This window comes from Harmonia axyridis, chromosome 3, assembly GCF_914767665.1.
Source record: "Harmonia axyridis chromosome 3, icHarAxyr1.1, whole genome shotgun sequence".
Lineage (NCBI taxonomy): Eukaryota > Metazoa > Arthropoda > Insecta > Coleoptera > Coccinellidae > Harmonia > Harmonia axyridis.
Window position 1 is genome coordinate 40,377,868 of NC_059503.1, and position 23,015 is coordinate 40,400,882.

Below are 23,015 nucleotides of genomic sequence, written 5' to 3' on the forward strand. Positions count from 1 at the left end.
TAGGGATAGTCAAATTGTTTAAAGTTGGAGACCGAAGTCGTATGATCTATCGACCAATTATTTCAAGTTCAACCAAGAAAAAAATCTTCGAATGAAGTTCGCATGTAAAAATTCATCCATGAACATAATACCATATCAGTAAGCACTTCTAAAATTCGGGAATTTGACATACTAAGGCTCAAATAATTACAAGATAAGTAAAAATTTCACCTTCAATACATTTTGTGAAAACCCATTTTAATGAACGGTAAAAAAATGACGTCCCATTATGACGGAAGTGTCTGGGGTCCACATTTTCAGTATTTTGAGTATCTAAAAGTTCCCCCTCCCCCCAAAAGTGGGGCCTAGGTCCGCGCCTGTGAGGGTCATATTCGCTGGACTATAAATCTTCTTTCAAATAACTAATCAAGTTCTCTAAATATCCAAACAACGCTTAGTTCAATATTATTTCGAGATTAAGAACGTGAATCCCCTCAGGTTAATAATAATGTCAGGCTCGGTACCAGATGAAAAATATAATCGTTGACAACGTTTACTCATATCTGGATTATAAGAAAGATTGGTTTAATAACGAAGTTTTGAAAAATTCCCCGAGATAATAGCATTTTTTTGATTCGATTGTTCATACCATTCGTGAAGAATGGTGCTATGTGAAAAAACTTGAACTTTAACATTTGTATCTCGAAAACAAATCGTTTCCGGACCCATGTCATAGGACTTTATTTCTCAAAATGATCTGAGGAATCTGTCAATTTCGTTTGTAACTACATTTTAGGAACAGCCTGTAGAGTCAAATCAAAACAGTTGTCTTTACAAATAAATTGCAATCTGAATGAAGAACATTAAATTGTAGAATACAGCACACAATTTCTCGATGCGAATAACTCAATTCAGTTCTTTGATTATTGCAGTATAAAAACTTTGTGATGAAAAAACCGAAAACAACGGGTAAGTGTATACTGATGACGAATGCAAAAATCACAGATGGCAAAACAAGGGGACGCCGACAAAACGGGTAGATAAAGGAAAATAATAAACCTCGGACAAAGACGTGCTCGTGGTGCAATAAAAGTAATCATCTTAAGAGCGACAATGAACTCATTTTCAAAAAAAGTAAAAAGAGTATTGGTTCATTTTATGGACAAATTTTCGTTCTTTGTCTTTGAGAGAATTCTGAAATTTATATTTTGGAAATCTTGGGAGGGGATAATAACACCTAGTACCACCCCCCGCCCCCCATTTCTACGCCCTTGAATAAAACTGCGGACTCTGATATAGAAAATATCCCCCAGCACCCAGTTTTTGTACTTATTAATTTCCTCAAATGCATTTTAAACTAATACAAGCACAGGTTTTTTATAACTGATTGTAACATCGTACTGACCTTTGAAATGTTTTTTAACGCTTCTCACGAATTCTGGCAAATATTCAATGGTCAAAGCATAAGTAATTCTGTCCAGTAAAGACGGAAACATTCAAGAACTTGAATAAATGTTTGATAATATTAAAAAATGAAAAGACTGTAATGAAGATAATCTCCTTGAGAAATGAAAAGCCTTGTATATACATAAGTTAGTATTTTTATAAAATGCCTTCAAGGTCAAACACAATTTTTTTAATTATTTTACTTTCAGGAGCCAATCAGAGCTATCTCTGCCGAATAGCGACACTGTCAGTGAAAGATTCTGAATGATATCCTAGCAACCTTCCTCTCTTTATATATAAGATCCATATATCTTCATATTTTGTGATGGATTTTTTATTTACCAATTCAAATGTATAAAAAGTTGTTTTAAATAAAATATTTGAGTCAGGTCTATTTTATTCGTTTTCAACGTGATTTGTAATAGGACGAGATGAGGCCCGGTGCACACATCCGACTTTTGTAGTTACGACACCGTTGCTGTGTCGTACTTGCGGCCTGTGGTACAAAGAATCAAATGGGAGCATGCACACTACCCGCCGTGCCGTTGCGACGTCGTAACTGCCATCATGCGGTCGTTTTTTGGTAGCTTGTCCCTCTAGGCCGCAACTGAGCCGCAGTCGTACATGCGATCTCTCAGTACTCTTTTCTATATTGACCTGTGCACACATACGACTTTTGTCGTGAGTTCGCACAATGGTAGAGAGGGAATTGGATATCGAGTTCTTCATTGAAGAAACTAAAATGAGATGATGTCATCAGAAAAATTTATTGGGTAGTAGAATGTTGTTCTCATCAATTCTTCGAACAACAGGATTTTCAACAATTCATCTCTATTTCTCATGATCGGTGAGTCCGCTGGCAGCCTATATATTTTCTTCCGAACGATTTTATCATTGTCTATAGTTATTGCGAAAGTAATAACGTGTCTTATTCAAACTCTTATTGATAAAAATTTAAATTCAATTTTTGAAACAGCTAGAGATTTGAAGATTATATGAGTGACAGTTTCGTAGAAATCATGAAAAACTGAAAAAGTTTTAAATTTTTATGATCCAACAAATACTATAATTAAATAAGTCCAGAAAGTATTACATTCACGATGCTGAATGGGAAACTAGTCCGCATTGAATTGATCCAGCTCCGCAACCACGCCGGTGTAGTATGTAGTGTGCATTGAATAGGATCCAATTGGAAATTATAGAGTCGTCAACCGAAAAGAGAGAATAAAGGAAATTTTGTTTTGGTTGAAGAGGAAGTCCTTCAATATAAATTATGTCAGCTTATTCTGTAAACGTTTACACAAACCAGTCACTACACCGATACGGGGAGACAGAGTTTTTGCTGAGGTTTTTATCTGTTCTCTTCTATCATACGTTGAAATGTATGATGCCCCGTTACATTTCCTCTGCTAATACTGAGATTCATCGACACATATGCTTGATTGTTTGAAATTAATATTTTGTATTTGCTCTTTCTCAAAAGAATATATATATATTGAATAGGTACGACACCGCAACGGGTGTCGTAACTGCAAAAGTCGGATGTGTGCACCGGTCCTGAAGTCTGAGTTAGGAAATGTATGAAATAAAACAATGTGCTAGGTGTTTTGAAATTATGGGATTTAAACTTTCAGAGATTGTTTTTGAGTAAAATTTTCACACGAAAAAATTTAATCCATATGAGTACGGAATAGCTTTAGTACTGAGGTGCAGGGTATTAAAATTCCCAGAAAAAAAATAATCTTATGTAATATTTCTTAGTAGTTTCTTAACGAAATTTGGTTATCTGAATAATATACCATTACATGTCCTGAAAGTCAGCAAGCACGAGAAAAGCCCTTCTGGAAGTGCAATGAACGATATTTTTCATTATATCTCACAAAAATGACAAATCCCCTCATTGAAAATTTATTTAACAACGAAAATCAGTAACAATCAATCATTTAAATCACTTTCCAAAAATAATATTAATCGAACAGTTGGTATTGTTATAGAATTCTATACTTTCCAATAATTCATCTCTAGAATATCCAGTGAATTCTTCGGGGTTTTCAAGTTCAAATATTCCGTAAATCTTTTCGCTATACCACCTATTTTATGACTTGCCGTATATTGGGCAATGCATTTTCCAAACAAAACCACTTTCTATTCTTTGGATTTTGAGGTTTAGGGCTATAAGGGGGTTTATGTGGACACCCAAGTAGCAAAATTGATCACTAAAAGAACGAAATTATTTCATAATTATCGTAAAGTGCAGAATGAAAGAATAAAATAATTTCTTAATGCGTGTGAATACGACCATTTTATCATATAATGAAGGGATTTCTATAATGCTGTTGTATAGACGTTCTTACAACTAATATTATACGACAAATAAATAGTGTAAGTATATAAACGTTATAACAGTTGCATAACGTACTATAAAATTCCTATAGAATAATTATAAATCAGTGTTATACAAATTATAATACGGTTGCATAGCTATTGTATTACTTTTAATAGCGACGTTAAAAGATGGTTGTAAAGAAGCTGTATAAATTGTTGCATTAGAGTTGCTTAAGAAAAGTAATAAAATTGTTGCTTTATGCAGAAGTAAAACATTACACAATAATTATAGAATTATTTTATAATCATCTTATAACTACAACAGTATTCTCTCTCATGAAGAGGTTATAGAATAAAAATGTATTTCCCAGGAATAAATTTATCCCAAGTTCTGCGTTATAAAATATATTCATTTCATCTATATATTAAAGAACATTATACACATAACACAATAAAAATTTACACGGATTTTGTAGCAGGTTTCGTTTACAAAATGAATTCGGCAATATCTGAATGGAAACGAATAAGAAAAAGTGGTCATTTTGAAAGATCAGTAAAAAAGAAATACCATAAAAATAAAATACTTCTATAGTGGCACTGAAAAACCTTCTGATATAAACAGTTATCTGCGATATTTTGTGAGCGAGGCAAAACAAGTGCTTACGAATGGAATTTTTGTTGAGCGCCACAAAAAGAAAATTCAAGTAAAAATTCGATGTTTTATTGCAGATTCTCCCGCGCGAGCTTTCATCAAAGGTGACAATTTTTTTCAACATCAATTTTTATTTATTTTCAGGAGTAGCGAATTTTAATGCACATCATATCCAAATCCAATAATTTGGGGTTAGTTCACGCGTGGAAAGAATCTGTTTGCAGAAGTTATTCGAAACGCAATATAACTAAATAATTGTTTACTGTTGTACGGTACGCATGTTAAGCGATACTTCTGTCCTATTATGTAGTTTGCAACCGCGCTATAAGATAACACGCAAATCTAACGTGCAATGTTGCTAGTTTAGGCAGTAAGTAGCTATAACATACATAAAATTAGTAGCAATGAATAGGTGGACTATTTATTTTATTATGATACCTACATCTTGTAGTTCAATATGTTCTAAATGCACCTATAATGTATGTTTCCCATTTTTTTGTATATTTGTGCACAGGATTCGGGGAATAAAACTATTGTTATTTGCGATAAATTTAATATCACATGCTCTGAAGTTAAATCCTACATCTTTTACGGTAAACCAGGTTGATCTGTGATTCTTCCATCATGAAAAAAAATCAACAAAATCCTGCCATGGTCTTCTTGTTTAGGCGAATGAAATCGTCTTGTCTGAATGCATTAAAGATTGAAATTATTTTTGCAATCAACCATCTCGAGGTTCAATAATGAATTTTGATACTTGTCAAGTAACCCACCGTCTTTTTATAGGTTGAATTGATTAAAAGAATGAAAATGGGAAATGTTTCGAATAAACGGTTGATGGTTTGGAGGAGGAAGTTCACTTATGCCAGAACCTCTATCATTTAATGCCCTCTTGTTCGGGGGGTGGGGGTCAACTTTGTATTTTCAAATGGGAACTTTTACTTTTTATTGCAGATTCGTATTCTACAACAAAAAATAAAGGAATTTTGTACGGAAAAGTTTTTGGCTCTGTATTCGAGTTTGAATTTTCCGTCTGAACGACCTTAACGTACCCGTTTATGTGAATGATAAATGGAACGGATACATGTAGAGCAATAATGTACTGGACAGGAGGTACTGCTGGAAGTTTTTCAGTCATACGGTTTGAAGCAAACAATATATAAGCCAAGAAGGAACAATAACTGCATTGATAACATTTTTGTAAGTTATTCAGGATCGAGCAATTTTTCCCTAAAATTTTGACAGTAGATTTTTCGGATCACGAGGCACAGTGCATTAATATCCCAAGACCCTTAGCATTGACTACTATATTACCAAAAACAGATACAGACCCTTAACTCGGGTAGGCTTTTGTATGATGCACAATATATTGGTTCAAGATTGGACTTTTATATATGATGATTCATTGTCATCCAATGATTGTTTTAATGCTTTTCACAATCGGTTCATAGAAATTCATTTATATATCTATTTATATTCATGAATGTCTTGTTTATGCATATAATAATAACAATAAGTTTGGAGATACCCATGATTATTACACACGATATAGAAATAACATAAAATCTAAGTATATGCGACTAGAAAAATCTAGAAATGGAAACTAGAATGGACCTATTTTCATTTCTCATAAACTTTTCAATAAGTTATCTGATGAGGTGAAAAGGCTCAGTCTTAAAAAGTTTAAGCAAATTATTGGTGAATTTTTGCGACAGCATGCGTTCTGGGGTGTCCAATAGTTTCTGTCCAGTAATTTGAATTTTTAATCTCTTTTAAATTGATTCATTTTTTGTGTTGTATTTTTTATTTTATATCATTCATAGTCGTATTATTTTATTGAGTAATGCATTCATTTTTTATATTTTGACAATAATACTCTGTATCATTTAAGAATTGTATAAATTTATTGAGTTATTTCTACTATTTTTATATTCTGACACTGATGAGAAATGCTTTATTCCATTTCGAAGTTGTATTTTTAATGAATCCTGTGACATGTGCAATACAATGAATTTTGTAAAGGATCATAAATAAATTATCTTATCTTATCATTAAGGTCGTACAGACGGAAAATTCAAACTCGATTACAGAACCATCTGTGATGATTCGTGAAAATTTGTTGGTACAACTTTTGTATTTTCTGCCTTAGAATACGATTCTGCAATAAAAAGTAAGGGTTTCCATAGTCGACTCCCGTACCTCCCACAAGGGGAAATTAAATGGAAGAGGTTCTGTCATAAGTGAACTTTCCCCTCAAAATCATTAACCTTTTTTTTAAGTGTTTTGCCGAAGCTAAAATTACTTATCGATGTCTCCATAATGATACCTACAATTTCACGAAAATTAAGAACCGAAAATAAGAAGATTTCGTTATAATCATTAATAAAATTGCGTAGACACATTAAAATATAAACTTATAATTGGTAGGTTTAATATTCATGATAATGTCTCGTGTAATTGATTCAAAGTAAGAACAAAATAATGAAACTATTTGAAACATTTTTTAATTTCATTCAAAAGAATATTTACAATTGTTTGTTACATTGCAGTACAACTTATTCAGAATCGCTATTCCCTAAATTTTCTTGAGCTGCCAAATCTGGTTCAACAAATGTTGGCTCATAGCATCTACTGAAAACCAACTTCACTCTTTTACTTCTTGGTGATTCTGGAGATTGTGAAAATTTATCATCAGTATTAATGATGGGACTTTCATATGGAACTACAGTTGATATATTTAAATTATCAACAATTTGTGTCAGTGGTAACGATGTTGAAGCCATGCTGGACTGTAGATCTCTATTTGGATTCAGAGTGGATACAATAAAGTGTATACTGAAAGTAGGATGCTTCATCAAAAGTGTAAGGGGCCTAAAAAAACGTTATATTATGAATAAGGTACCCTATAATAAGAATAACCCCCCATTGATTTTGCTTTTTCAAAGTGAGTCTAATTAGGCCACTTGCTTTTTCGAGCATGTGTCATTCCCCAAAATAGTCATTTGGTCATCTTAAGAATAGAAGTGTGTTTTTAAAATAGTAAACCTCTGAAGAAGCCCCAATATTTGGCGAATCTCAACCGAATCGGATATGATAATTGTATAAAAGAGTTGATACTAGGACTGATTTAGAAGTCTTCGTTGTTTTTTTATTTATGTTCTCCTGAGTGAACATCTGAAATCTAGATCTGCATGATGTTTTTCAAAAATTGCCGGCAAAATTGAATTTCGTTGAGGTGAATAATTATGAGAGTAATATTTTCGCACGTAAACAATTGCCATTGTTCAATAAGTAATGCAACATAGAAGATTTCTTAACAGAATTGACGAACTTGATTTTGTCAGAAACGTACCCATTTGGATAAAAACAGCCATATCTTTTTTCTTTGAATAACAAATGACTTGTGTGATACCTCTTTGAAATCACTATCAAATAGACAATTTATTGGTGTAATGTGCAGCAGTAGCTCGGTGCATATTTTCCACTACGATGATCTAAACTTCGTGAACAAAATAATCCACTACCAAAATTTCCAATAAAAATATTTCTCATAGCCCCCCTTTAAAATTTTCGGATGATGTTTTTAATGTAAACGTTAAAACATTCTTCAGCAATATTTTACTGAAAAAATTAACCAGAAAGATGTAAAATTGTACCAACCGTAAGGGCAAAACTATTGAAAGGGGCGAAAATTCATTATTTTCAAAAAAAAAAGAAATATCTCGAAAACGGTAAGACTTTTATTATAAGAATTTTGTCAAAGCCGGTGGGTTATCCTTTGATCTACATTCTCCCTCGGTTTAACGTGGTCTTTACGGGACATCCTGTATATTGCTAGTTAATAAACATCAAAAGGCAGCAATACTCATCGACGTAGCAATACCTAATAACAACAACATGCGTCAAAAAGAGGTCCAATAAATTTCAAAATATAGGAACCTCGAATTTCAGATAAAGCGCCAGTGGGGAATGACATCAACGAAAATTATTCCAATTATCATCTCAACAACAGGAATAGTACTCTCAAATCTCAAGAGAAATATCAAGAAATTAGGACTTAGTGGGTATATATGTAATATAAGGCAAAAAGCTGTTTTTTTGGGTACTGCAAGGACGGTGAGAAAATTCCTAGGAAGCGAAGGACAGGTCCAAGGATCGCGTGTAAGAGGACCAGAAGTTCGACGAGAACCAGGGGGACCACAAGGACCGGACACGACCGAGCTCTACCTTTCTGATATTTTAAATATCTGGGATTGAGTGAATGTTCCTCTTAGCGAGGAGGAGAAGCCGACGGCGAGGAGAAATCCTACGCGTATAGGCAAAAGTCGGGGATAATAATAAATTCAAAAAGTATCAGTTTCAACAGACTGAAAAGATTCAAAAGAAGAAATAATGAAAGAAACTGTGGGTTGTGTTCCTTATACAGTGACTATCAAGTAGTTCACGGCCAAGGAATTTAGGGAAATAAAAGAACGGGATAAAAATACGTATTCAATTTATTTCAACCCACTAAAAGAGTTTGAAGAAGATGATCATTTGTCTAATCGATTCTTAGGGTCGCTGGACAATTGGGTCGTTGCGACTTGGTCGCAGGTAATTTTTCGCCGGTCGTGAACAGATGTGAAAATCTTTAATCTTCTTGTTGTCGGTGCAAGTTGCACATATGTTGTAGATGTAGTTTCTCGTAGTCTGGTCTGAACTCAATTGAATTATTCGCCCTGAAATGCCGGGTTTTATGGGCATTTTGGCTGTTTTCCATTCGACCGTTCGCAACGCCTTTCTACGGATACCTAAGGGGTGTGGCTTTGATCATTCCAAGTTTTTACACCGAGTTCTTCTGTCTTAGGATTTTCGATCTCGGACGGAATATTTTCGAGGGAATCGATAGATTCCCTACACAGTCACCCACCCAACAAATCATTGTTAGGTACTTCTTTGGGAAATGTACCTTCCTACCGGATCTGGTTTTCCTTGTTTCCGGGAATATTCCTTGATCATCGGCTTCGCTTTCTACTGGATCTTCTGTGTGATCTTCCTCATGCTCTTCATTATCGAGATTGTCGAATATGTAGGCTGTCAATCTTGAAAGGGCATCGGCGACGACGTTCTGATCTTCTGGGACATAGCGTATGTCGGTGGAGAACTGGGAGATGTAGTCCAGATGTCTGAATTATATGGGCGAGCACTTCTCTGGCTTCTGCTTAAAGGCAAATATTAGGGGTTTGTGATCCGTGAAGATCGCGAAGTTTCGTGCTTCTACCATGTGCCTGAAATGTTTGATAGCTAGGTAGATGGCTAACAGTTCTCGGTCGTAGGCTCCATATCGAGTTTCTGGTGGTGACAGCTTCTTCGAAAAGAATGCCAGTGGTTGCCATTCGCTGTTGACCATTTGCTGAAGGGTCGCTCCGACTGCAATGTCTGATGCGTCGGTCACCAGGGCTAAAGGTGCACCATCCTCTTCGGACGATGAGGCGATCAGCACGTCATCGATGTAGCTGAAGCAGAAATCTAGTCCTCGTAGAACTTCATCGATGAATCTCTGGAAGGTCTGTGCAGCGCTCCTGAGTCCAAAAGTCATGAATGGGAACTCGAATAACCCAAATGGAGTCGTAATGGCGGTCTTAAGTATGTCTTCTTCGGCTAGGGGAATCTGGTTGTACGCTCGTACTAGATCGAGGGTAGAGAAGATCTTCTTCCCTTGGAGGATGTGAGCATAGTCCTGTATGTGTCTCACAGGATACTGGTTGGGGATAGTCCGGGCGTTCAAAGCTCGGTAATCTCCGCATGGTTTCCATTCTTCTGAACCCTTCTTCGGTGCGAGGTGTAGCGGGGACGACCGTGGACTGTTGGACGGACGGGCTATTCCTAATCGGAGCATTGCTTCGAACTCCTTTTTGGCTGCCTTGAACTTCTCAGGTGCCAAGCGCCGTGGTCTCGATGCAACTGGTTGGTTGTTTTGATGTGATGCCTGGTTTGGTGTGGGATTCGTCCGGGGCTCCTTCTGGTCGTGTAATTTCTGGGAAAGACATTAATAGCTGATGGTATCTGGAGGATCCGTTGACTGTCTTGACTTCTGGGATGTTGCACTCAGTCACTTCTCCTCGAGTAGTGAGTTGGTTTCTTACGTCCACGAGTACGTTGTAGAAGCTCAGGAAGTCGACACCGATGATGGGTTTGGATACATCTGCTATGACAAACCTCCAGGTGAAATCTCGGCGTAGTCCTAAGTTCAGCGTGAGGGTAATTGTACCATACGTTGCGATGGGTGTACCATTGGCTGCTGATAGGACTTAGTCAGACTTCTCTCTTCTACCGTTGACTGCACTTCGTGGGAAGATGCACAGATCTGCTTCAGTGTCGACCAGAAACTGCAGCTTGGAGTCCCTATCGGTGATGAACAGGCGGCGCGTCGATGGGCTGGGATCACTGGCCGCCCCTAGTGAAGGCCCCCCTCATTTCCCAAGGTGTAGTTATAGGACTGTCTGCATCTAGTGGACCTGGCTCCAAATCTCCAATGATACCAGCACTTGCCGTCGATTGGCTGTCGGCCTCGACTATGACTTCTTGGACGATGCTGGGATTGGCCTCTGTTCCTGTCTCTCCGGGATCGGTCTGATTGGGCTGCCAGTTCAGCTCTCAGGGTTGCTATCTCCTGGTTGAGCCCGAGTGTGAACTGGGCAAACTTAGCACTGATGATGGCCTCGATGCTAGTTGTCTCGTTCACCAGTTGTACGGGAGGTCGGAATGCTTCCATGATGTGGTCTGCGTGGACGGCTAACTCTTGGAGGTTGCTGTCTTTCACAATGGCCAACGATACCTGAACACTCCTGGGTAGACGGTTCATCCAGAGGGATTTCATGAGGCTCTCCGGAACGGCTGGATCAGCAAAGCTCTGTAAATGGCGAAGAAACTGTGAGGGCTTACGGTCTCCCATTTCTTCTCGCTCCAGGAGGTGTCGGGTCTTCTCCTCTTGTGTGGCACTTAGACGTCGAATTAGCTCCGTCTTCAATTTGTGGTAGACCTCGTCGGTAGGTGGATTCAGTATTATGTCCTTCACCTCCGTTGCGTACTTAGCTGGTAGGGCCCCCACAATATATCCAAACTTAGTCCGGTCCTGTGTCACCCCCGCGCTGTGGAAACTTCCTTCAGCCATAGCGAACCATAACTCAGGATCGGTGGCGACAAATTCTGGCATACAACCGGCGACTCTTGATATCTCGGTTTCTTGTGTCATTTTTCTTCGGGATTCGCTTCTTCTTCAAATCACGTCGGGGTCACCAATTTGTGGGTTGTGGTCCTTATACAGTGACTATCAAGTAGTTCACGGCCAAGGAATTTAGGGAAATAAAAGAACGGGATAAAAATACGTATTCAATTTATTTCAACCCACTAAAAGAGTTTGAAGAAGATGATCATTTGTCTAATCGATTCTTAGGGTCGCTGGACACTTGGGTCGTTGCGACGTTAATCTTTAATCTTCTTGTTGTCGGTGCAAGTTGTACATATGTTGTAGATGTAGTTTCTCGTAGTCTGGTCTGAACTCAATTGAATTATTCCTGAGATCTACCTTAATTATTAAGCCAGTGCATGGCACTTTTACTCGTTGACTCCTTGTGATTATCGGTGTGGTTTAGGGGGCGTTCACGTTCTTACGTCTTGGTTGCCGGTTTCAGGGTTGGTCACCGGCCAGTGATAGTGCCAATTTTGGTCTTTTAACTTTTGAATATTCGTCTATGTTCTTCTTCTAATGTGGGATTAGGGTGGTCTTCTATTTTCTGTAGGATTTTTGAATTCCGGAGTCGGATTTTAGTACTTAGCCTGCTAATCTGGAGATCATTCCTTATGTTTTTATTCCTGATGAACCAGGGGGCATTGGTTATTTGTCTTATGATCTTGCTCTGCATCACCTCTAGGGTATTAAGGTGGGTCTTTGCGGTTTGTCTCCCAACCGTGGAGCTGTATAACATCACTGGGAGAATTGTTGATTTATATAGCCTAAGTTTGTTACTTAGGCTAAGTTTACTGGAGCGGGCTAGTAGGGGATACATTTGACATTTCCTTGTGATCACTTTTTCCTTAACTTGATTGATGTGGTCTTTCCAAGTTAGTTTCCTGTCAAATGTAACCCCTACGTATTTAACTTGGTTTTTCCACGGAATGCTCTCGCCATTCACCTCGATTTCTTCGGTGGGAAGTGTTGCTTTCCTGCTGAAGACTATCGCTTGTGTCTTCTCGGCATTGACTTTAATCTTCCACTTGGCCATCCATTCAAGGATGGTGTCAGTGGCTCGTTGTAAATAGCGCACTCCGAGGTTCACATTCCTGGAATGCGGTGTCGTCCGCGAAGGTGGACACTTTGGTGTCGTTGGCGAGATCCGTGGAAATGTCTGCCGTGTAGATGTTATACAGTTTTGGAGAAACCACTCCTCCTTGGGGTACTCCAGCTGTGATGTGGGTCCGTGATGATAAGCAAGATCCTATCCTGACTTGAAACGTTCTGTGTTTGAGGTAGTTCCCAATTAATTTGACTATTGATTTGTTAAATGCCCAACTGGTTCATCTTGAATGTTAGTCCTTCGTGCCACATTTTGTCGAATGCCTTTGAGACATCGAAAAATGCGACCGTGTTGTAATGCTTCCTGTTGATGTTCAGAATTAGGTTTTCCGTTAACCTAAGAGCCTGAAGTTCAGTTGAGTGACCAGCCCTGAACCCTTATTGTGCTGGGGGGATAATGTTGTTCTCGTCCAGTTCTTCTTGGAGCCTTGTGAGGATAACTTTTTCGACCAGTTTGCCTAGAGTGCACAATAGGCTTATTGGTCGATGGCTCTGGGGAAATAGAGGGTTATCACCTTTCTTCGGGATCATAATAAGCGTAGCGTTTTTCCATGTTTCTGGAAAGTATTTTTTTCTGAGAATGGTGTTTGTTATATTAACCATTTGCGCTAATATGTTGTCCGGTAGATGGTTGATGTGGTTATTTATTGATCCCGTTCTCGCCAGGTGATGACTTCTTCTTTAACCATTTGATGATATCTTTGAGCTCCTCGATGGTGGTGGTTCGGATTGCTTCAAAGGTTTCCTCTCCCATAATCCTCCTGGCGCTACTTTCCACCATACCTTCGAAGGCTACGTCATCCTCAGGGGATCGGTTCGGAGAGAACTGGAGTTCGAATTTCTCCGCGAACACATCGGCTTTTTCTTGGTCCGTATAGACCAAACCTTGTGGACCGTGGATGGGGGGCGATCGGTTGCCTCTGGTTTTCAGGGTCTTATTGAGGCGCCATAGGGGTTTGTAGTGGGCGTCGTGTTCACTTCATTCTTCATTTATGTCTTCTAGAAGTGCTTGCCATTTTTGGTTTCTGTGTTTCTGGATCTCTTCCTTGACTTTATTTCCGAGTCTATTAGCTTCCCTCTTATCATTGGGGTGGAGGGTCCGTTGAGCTATTCGTCGTGCACGGTTCTTCTGTCTTATCAGCGTCCTTATTTCAAGAGGTAGTTTGTTGATTGTTGTTGCAGATTGGGGTATAGCAGTTGTAGCTTTTTCTATGGCTTTTTTAATTTCAAGAGTGACCGTTTGAACTTCATCATCTATATCAGAACTGGAACTTAACACTGTGGCTGGTCTCGTGGAATTCATTAAAGTTCGGGTGAAGATTTCCCAGTTAAACTTGTTCACAAGTCGAGTTTGGGGAATATCGTGCCACTCGTTCAGCTGAAGTATGATAGGGTTGTGATCTGAGCTGAGAACAGTTTCAGTGTGTACACTGTAGTTGTATCGGATGTTCTTAAGTATGAACACGTCCAATATGTCTGGGGTTCCGTGGCCGAAGAAGGTTGGCTGGTCGGGTCCGACTACAGTGTAGTTGTTCTTCAACGCGTTTGAAGAAAGCGTTCGTCCTCTCGGGGTATTAAGCCGGCTGTTCCATACTGTACTCTCAGATCACCTCCTAGTATTACTTCGTTCGGAGTAGTAAGAATTTGGTCCAGATCATCAGGCAGAAGGGCTTTACATGGGGAGTTGTACACTGCAACGACTGTTAAAGTCCTGTTGTCGGCCATGGTGATGTTAACGGCGGCATTCTCTAGGTTGAAGTTGCTCGTCCGAACGTGCTTGATAGATTTGTTAACAAGCACGGCAACGCCACCGTTTCTGCCTGTTAGACGGTCACTTCTGTAGATGATGAAGTGCGGGATAACTACGTGGTCCTGAGGTTTGAGGAAGGCTTCGCTGATAAGCACAACGTCAAATTTTTCTTCGGAAATGTATTCTCCGAGTTCCAGATTTTTGTTATGCAAGGAGTTGGCATTCCAGGCTAGCACTTTTAGACAATTTGGTTTCCCAATTTTGAAGACGGCTCGCAATCTGAGTAAGAAGTAGTGTCACTTGTGAGATCATTTCTGTGAGTTGTGGCTCTTTTTGTTGTTTTGGCGTAATTGGTTTGGGTGTGTTGACTTCATTCAATACGACAGAGCGATAGGAAACTCCTTCAGTAGTTTTCCTTGAATTAAAAGACCTTCTTTCTTCTGTTTTTTTTTTGGCTGTTGGTTGTTTCCGGGGTAAGCTTTGCAGCCACGGAAATTTGCTGGGTGACTTAATGCGCAGTTGGCACATTTAGCCGGAGTGGTCCTAGGTTTTGAGCATTCTGTTGAGTGGTCTTCTGCGCATTTCACACATCTTTGTTGAAGCCTACAAGTGGATTAAGGGTGTCCGTAATTTTGGCACCTGTGACACTGTCTGTGGCCTTGTTTAGTCTCGACTTTAACTCTGAAGTAACCCAGAAATTCTAAGTTGCAGATCTTTTTGCTTTCTTCGTTTTTAGGGAGCTTTACCAGCCAGAGAGGATAAGTTATCTTTTTTCCTTCTTCTTTTCGGTACATCTGTGTCACCTCGAGAACGTCAAATCCTTGTTCTGACAACTTTGTTTTTATCGACTCTTCATTGTCGTGTGAGGGAACTCCGCGAATTACGACTCTGAGAATCTTGTCTTCATGGAGTGGGAATGTAAAGAACTGCTGATTGTGTTCTTCCAGTCCTTTCGTCAATTTTCTGTGGTCATCAGGGGTCGCAGTGTATATGTGGAGACCTTTGGAGTTCTTCTTAGCTGATATTATTTTGATGTTCATCTGCTTTGCCATCTTATCAATGGACGGGAACGAAGCCATGTTGATTACCTTTATTGGTGGAACACGTATTTTTTTGGGGGTTTCCTGAGAGATTTTTCTCTTTAAGGGGGGGGGGGGAAATCAATTTTGGTGTTGCGCCTTATTGTTCTGGTTGTTGGTGCGTCTTGACCCATAGATGGCGCTGTTGTACCGTCATCTTTTTCGGAAAAGCAATGGGGGGCGTGGGCGTCGTCGTCCTCAGAGCCCATGATGACGTCATCCATTTCTTCGGAATCGGCCAAGTTTTCGAATCTATTTTGTGTACTGATTGACACTTCCTCGATAGTTTTAACTTGCATTTTCTTTCGTTTATTTTTCCTTGTTTCCTTTTCCGTAACGTCGTCCATTGGAATTCCTAGCTTCTCTCCGAGCTTTATGAACAGTATCATCAATGTATCGGAGTCTGTAGCAAAATAATCCAGGATTGATTCCACCTCTTTTGCTGTCGGCTTGGCCGGGCCTCCGTTAACTGGAGTACCCATGTTTCAACCTAGTCACGGCGGTTCAAAATTCCGTCAACTTCCTTTCAATATCACTAACTTAAAAGAGTGATTCTAATGAGAACCCGCTCTTGCGAGCGTTTCACTCTTAGTCTACTCTATTGTCTAGCGATCACGATCACTCGTTTACTACACAGAAACACTTAAAACATTAAAAAATCAAAAAGAAAACTTACCAGAGGACTGCGATCAATTCTCTGGAAACTCACTATTCTCACTAGACTCGTTGTAGTCACTTGACTTCCACTCACTCACTACTTTCTCCTCACTCACTCCTTCTTCTCACTCTCTGTTGAATTATTCGCCCTGAAATGCCGGGTTTTATGGGCGTTCAAACTGTTTTCCTTTCGACCGTTCGCAACGCCTTTCTGCGGATCCCTAAGGGGTGTGGCTTTGATCATTCCAAGTTTTTACACAGAGTTCTTCTGTTTTAGGATTTTCGTTCTCGGACGGAATATTTTCGAGGGAATCGATAGATTCCCTACAAAACGTTAAAAAAAACCGAAACGTTCAAAAGAATTTTGCTTCTCCTGAGTCTGTTTTGATTGAATATTTTTATTCATTCAAATCTTAAAATTTTGTTTTTTTTTTATTTCTATGCCTGCTAGGATTTCTTGAAAAATATATTTCTTGTTTATTATCTCTGTTTTTATTCATTGAATTATTTGGTCATAAGGCTCATAAGTTTCAATCTCTCTTTTGTAACGTTCAGTACCTTCTTATAATAGGTATGAAACTATATTTACTAAATTAGACCACGTTTTATTTTATTTTACTCTTTATTTATAATCTGCTAACTTCACCACTATAATGTTGTCTCTCGACTGCCAGTACCGCGCCACCTAATGGCGGTTCCTAACCCCAATATGGGAGAGGGGATTTCAGCTACTGAGCAACTCGGAATATAGGCAATCAATTATACATATTAATGTTTGATAAGTTACTCAATAACCTTACACTTTAAACTGTTGTATGTTTCATTACCGTTGTTGAAAGTTTTGAGGAGAGTCGGTTTTTAATGTCATTAATTTTTCGGAAAATCGTTGATTGAGTATTTGGAATTTTCTGTAAGGTATTCGAATGAATGAAGTTCATCTGAATTAGAGAGATAGGATAGGAGATAGACATTAAGTAGGAGCAACAAATACCGATTTAATGGATAAGTTCATGAAAATGATGAAGCAGAATCGTTTAGCCAGTGAGGAGAAATTATTGGAATTGCTGGAGAAGCAGAATGTTCAACCCATACAAGAACCTACCCAGTTTCATATTATGCCGGATTTCAGTTATAGTATCGATGATCTCAATGGGGAGTGCATGGGAAAAGCAGCAATGGAAAGGTTAAAGAGCATCGGAAATTCGGCAGTAGGTATTACATAAATGGCCAGCAGAATTTCAACTCGAAACTGCCAAAGTTCATTTGTAAGGTACGGCAAAGAAATGGTTTGTGAAAAGATCAGATGAAATCAAAACCTTTGTTGACTTCAAGGTGAAGTTCAAGAAAACCTTTGACATGAAAATAAGTAAAGATGAAACTTGGGAAAGGATAAAAAGGGTGGTTTCAATGTAAAAATGAACCAATATTTTCATACTTTCATGATAAAGTTTCATTATGTCAAATCCTTGAATACGATTTTGATAAAATCGAAGAACAGATTTTAATTGGTTTATGGCTACCACAACATCCATTATTCCACCAACAGTTATGAAATCAAAATGCTTCAATAACTAGTGATATCGGGAGCCTTTCATTCGGCTGCTTTTGCATTTTCTATTTCTTTTATAAATTATTCATTTCTTTGATCGTCAATAAACGTGCGATTTTTAGTATATGATGTTCTTTTATTACGCGAATTTGAATAAAATCTTTCGCTCATCAGAGATACTCGTTGACCGGCCGCATTTCAATGAATTCGCAACGTATGCTTCTATCGAGCGATCCACCAGATATCTAACAACTAAGTGGGATGTGAATGAGCTCATCGAATGCTAAGTATGCGCTCTTTATATCATACCTTACACATATGACCTGCTTGGCGTTAGGTATTCTAGAGAATGCCTAGGCATGTATGAAATGAAAAATATTTTATACATTGTCTGACCTTTTCAGGTATTCTACACAACGCCTAGGCAATATATAGAAAGCCGGATTATACCCATTGCCGGTAACATTTATATCATTTGATGGAATACTTCAGTTTTCTGAATCCTAACCCAAGTATGAGTTTTCAATAATTAATTAATTTTTAGGTATTTAATTATCAAGAATAAACTATTGCCCTTCATATTCTATTAGATTCTTAATATTCTATTGGAAGAAATCGATTGGAGTCAAGTTAGGTGAATCTAGCAGGTCAGACAACTGGTACATCTATCGTTTTCGAAACTGTAGAATTTATATTTGATGCTCTCTATTTCATCTAAGTAGTGGTCTGTTTCGCATTATGCTCCTCGTAGGACTCGCACATCCCCCATCGATTTCTGTTTAGTAATGACGTAATCACTTATTGTTCACAATTTACGTTATTCTGTAACCAAGTAAAACGATGAATATATCTGTGCTTAAAGAACCCATTTCTTATAGTTAGATTATCTACTCCACAGCACAAAGTAGTTCTTTCATGAGAAATGCTCGAAAAAACCGTCAAGAATAACGGCAAGAAACGTCTGAAGTGAGCAGGATCGAGTGAGCGAAACGTCAGGTGAAAAATCGACTAGACCACTGCTCAAAAACCCAAAATTTTCTAATGTTGTCGTAGAAACCTGCAGTGAACGCCTTCAACATTAAATTTTGATACTGTCCACTAACACACACTAAGTATACTTACTTACTAGTGTCTACTTTAAAAAATCTTCGAGACGAGATTCTACATGTGATTTTCAACGGAAAATGTCATAATATACATGGCAACTAGTACGAAAATTTATATTTCATTCGAAAGATTATTAAATTGGGTAGTTTTTGCTAAAAAAAACGGGTTCACAATCATTCATTTTTCATCGATAAACCTAATGAAAAATTATGATCGATATTATTCACTTCAAAATAGTTATGTTTATCTGCTTACCTCGCCCGAAGCAAGAAATTTTTTGTAAAAAATATTTTTGTATTAAAGCAAATTTCATGCTCTTTTGAAAAATGTGATCAAATTTGATGAGGCTACAAGGATAACAGAAGTGTGGTTGATTTTATAAAAAAATTGAGATATTTTGTAAAAACACAAAATATAATTTGGAAAACTACCGTCAATATTTCGACCATGTGTTATACAACATTTTCTGTTGAAAATCACATGTAGAATCTTGCCTTAAAGTTTTGGACTTTTAAAGTAGACCCCCTGTATATCTTGTCCACTACAATCGTTCAAGGAAAATTAAGACAAATACACAGACGTTGCAATAACCAAGAACAAGTAAAAAGTGACAATGAAACAATTTTAGGTAGAAGAGTTCGAATATACTTACTTCCCCCCACTGTCGAAATTGATCCCAATATGTAAATTCAAACTCTCAGCGAAACTTATCACAGTCCTCAGAGGCTTCAAAGCAAAATTGATATTCGTGTCATTTTCGACATCAAATTTAATAAATTCTCCTGCACTTAATTTAACTTCAACACGCATTAACTTTGGGTTAGGTGCAGCTCCTGAAAAAATCATCATTAATCATCCTTATTTCAAAAATATTTATAAAAATAATTTGCAACTGCCATTCAAAAAAATTGCCGAAATATTTACTGTTATACTTCGATATAAATAATATTTCATGCAATATTCAGTTTTGGTTGATTATTTTCTGTAACAAACGTTTGCATTACTTGAAGGGGAAAAAGCAACCTCCTCTTAAAATTTCACAGTTTACGTTATAGAAGGTGTGAAATCGAATGAAAAAATTCGTCCGCCGTCCAGAACTTTTTCGAAAACTATAAGAGCTATTTGCATGAAGTTTGTACAAATACAAAAATCAATGGTGTAGTCGGTATTAGCAGTGAAATTACATCATGAAACATTTTCCATGTTATATTATTAAAGTTACCAAACCAATTTTAAAAGAATGAAATGAAAAATTCAAATTTGAATACCAAACAGAATGCCAGTTATTCCATTTTTAATATTCAAATAACACCTGTTCCGCTGTACAGGGTGGGCAAATTTCGATGTTTTAGCACTACAACTTTTAAACCAGAGGAGACAGACAAAATCTGATACCCACTTCTCGGTCTCTTTTTTTGAGAAACTAACAAGGGTAGTATTCATTTTTGGCCACCTCCTTTTGTTTTCGAGTTATAAGCGAAAATTGGAAAAATGGCGATATCGAAAAACATCTATATCTCCGCTAATACTGATGATAGAGCTCTGAAATTAAAAAATTATACAGGCACTTTTTTACGTGGAATCCAGTGGCGTGCTCGTCTTTTCAAAAGGGTTTTTAATTGCAAAGCTATGACCCAAAGTAATGTTTTTTCAAATAGGAACACTAGATTTCTGTGCTATTTTTTGAAAGCTCAATTTTTCCTGATTTCAAAAATATATAACATCATATGGTTCGTATCAATATAAATAATAGAAAATGGTCAAAAACCTTTTTTTACCTAAGATTCTCATTATTTCTATGGTTTCAACTGTTGACAATCATAGAAAAAATCAGACTAACGGAAGGACACTTCTCTTGTTATAGGAAGCTCAATTTTTCTGTGCTCGTCAACAGTTGAAACCATAGAAATAATGAGAATCTTAGGTAAAAAAAGGTTTTTGACCATTTTCTATTATTTATATTGATACGAACCATATGATGTTATATATTTTTGAAATAAGGAAAAATTAAGCTTTCAAAAAATAGCACAGAAATCTAGTGTTCCCATTTAAAAAAACATTACTTTGGGTCATAGCTTTGCAATTAAAAACCCTTTTGAAAAGACGAGCACGCCACTGGATTCCACGTAAAAAAGTGCCTGCATAATGTTTTAATTTCAGAGCTCTATCATCAGTATTAGCGGAGATATAGATGTTTTTCGATATCGCCATTTTTCCAATTTTCGCTTATAACTCGAAAACAAAAGAAGGTGGCCAAAAATGAATACTACCCTTGTTAGTTTCTCAAAAAAAGAGACCGAGAAGTGGGTATCAGATTTTGTCTATCTCCTCTGGTTTAAAAGTTGTAGTGCTAAAACATCGAAATTTGCCCACCCTGTACAGTAGCTTCTTCAGATTTTACATTCTGAATAACTGAAATTTTAAGATAAAACTATCTCTTATATAAGTAAATTTGGGGGTAGGTACAAGTTATTAACAAGAAATCTTGGAAATTACAACAATAAATGGTATGCAGGAAGATATTTAAAAGTTGTTAACTTTGTTGCGAGTTAACACTCATTTGTTCGTTCAATAATATTCCAAATTCATTGTGTCTATTTATTTCTAGGAAGGTTGAATCACAACTTTTATTTCCGGTATACTCGTATACAATTTCAAAATTATGGTTGAACGTATGAGCTAATTCCAACATGTGATTGGAATATGTAGAATTATTATTGTTGATGAGAAAACTCTTCAGATGTTTTTCAATTAAAATCTAATAAGATCTTCTTGTTTGTCCAATGTACAATTTTCGGCAATCAATATAGTTATTTCTTTTCAATGGATATTTTGATTGTGGAAATGAAATAAGTAAATAAATATATTATTATTATTATAACATATTTATATCCTCCTGATTTATAATCTTTTGATTATCTTTGTTGTTTTTTATTTATTTACTTAGGATTGATTTTGTTTTGAAAGGAGTTCTAAATTATATTTATTTTTAAGATTTGTGCAATTTTTCTCAGAATTACCTTCGGTATAATTTATTCAAATATCGAATATTCCTGAAGTGAAAAGAAACACTTTCTGCCTTCACCATTTTTTCCAATTCGGCTCAATTTAAAATTCAGGCTGTTGAGAATCGATAAAAAAGTGAAACTTTCGGCTGTATCTCGTAAATGGTTTTATCGAAGGAAATGATTTTCAGGATATAGCTTTTTCTTGACGTTATGAATCTTCTCCGAACATCTTTCAATTTCTTCATTATGACCATTACATTCCATAAAAATAGCAGAAATTCGAAGAACCCAACTCTTAACTGTAAGTCGAACGTTCATTAATGAATATTTGACCATTTTGGAAAATAAAAGTATTCCTCATATTTTCTCGTAGATCTTAAAAAAAATTATCTGTGAAATTCAAAAAATTGGGCATTTTGAAGTACCAGCCAACTTAGTTTGAAAATGAAGTTATTTGAATAAGCTCACCTAAACTCCTAAATTTGATCACAAATTACTGAGGTTTGGCACAGCTCTGATTATATAAAAATACTTCATTAAAATCAACATTGTATTCTGAAGAAACCAGATCACTCTCGAAGCCCATGTTTAAAAAAAGTTTTCACAAAATAGTTCGATTATAACATGATACTAATCAAGATCTGAAAATCCCACTAAAGACTGCTGCTATCGTATACATTACTGTATTCTTCTTCAGGTCATTTAAACTTAAATTGAACCATACAATTTTACTCTGTGATTGAATACTTGTTTTTTCTGCATTTCGATTAATTCATTCTATAGCACATGATTGACATACTTTCAAGAGGACCATAAATGTTTTAACGTGAAAACAAATTAACTGAGTTGAAAGAAGTAGAATATTCAATTTTTCTAAGTCAACTGTCAACTCACTTAATATATAGTATAATCTTGATTTTGGCATTGAAAATAAACTAGAAGTATTTAACATGAATATTCAATTTTATATTCATATTAAATACTTCTAGTTTATTTTCAATGCCAAAATCAAGATGAATCAAGTAGAGAGTTCAGTTCAGGTAATAGTAATAGTAATAGTAATATATATTAACGTCATCAATGAATTACATGACATGTCAATCAGAACTTTTCACAATTATGCAAATA

At 36.8% G+C, this 23,015-nt stretch overlaps 2 protein-coding genes across 6 annotated transcripts in view; one reads left to right on the forward strand and one right to left on the reverse strand.

Moving 5' to 3' along the window:
• LOC123674445 (protein Malvolio-like) overlaps nt 1-1,813 on the forward strand; it is a 33,394-nt gene extending 31,581 nt beyond the window's left edge. For all 5 annotated transcript variants that reach the window (XM_045609288.1, XM_045609289.1, XM_045609284.1 and 2 more), the window contains one exon: nt 1,635-1,813. In XM_045609288.1, coding sequence (XP_045465244.1) covers nt 1,635-1,689 — 55 coding nt within the window. In that variant the 3' untranslated portion in view covers nt 1,690-1,813. The remainder of the gene's footprint in view (nt 1-1,634) is intronic.
• Nucleotides 1,814-6,890: 5,077 nt separating this feature from the next.
• Nucleotides 6,891-23,015, reverse strand: part of LOC123674735 (cell cycle checkpoint control protein RAD9A-like) — a 29,695-nt gene continuing 13,570 nt past the window's right edge. The window contains exons 4-5 of the mRNA XM_045609793.1: nt 19,532-19,712; nt 6,891-7,273 (exon numbers count right to left, since the gene is read on the reverse strand). Coding sequence (XP_045465749.1) covers nt 6,958-7,273; nt 19,532-19,712 — 497 coding nt within the window. The 3' untranslated portion in view covers nt 6,891-6,957. The remainder of the gene's footprint in view (nt 7,274-19,531; nt 19,713-23,015) is intronic.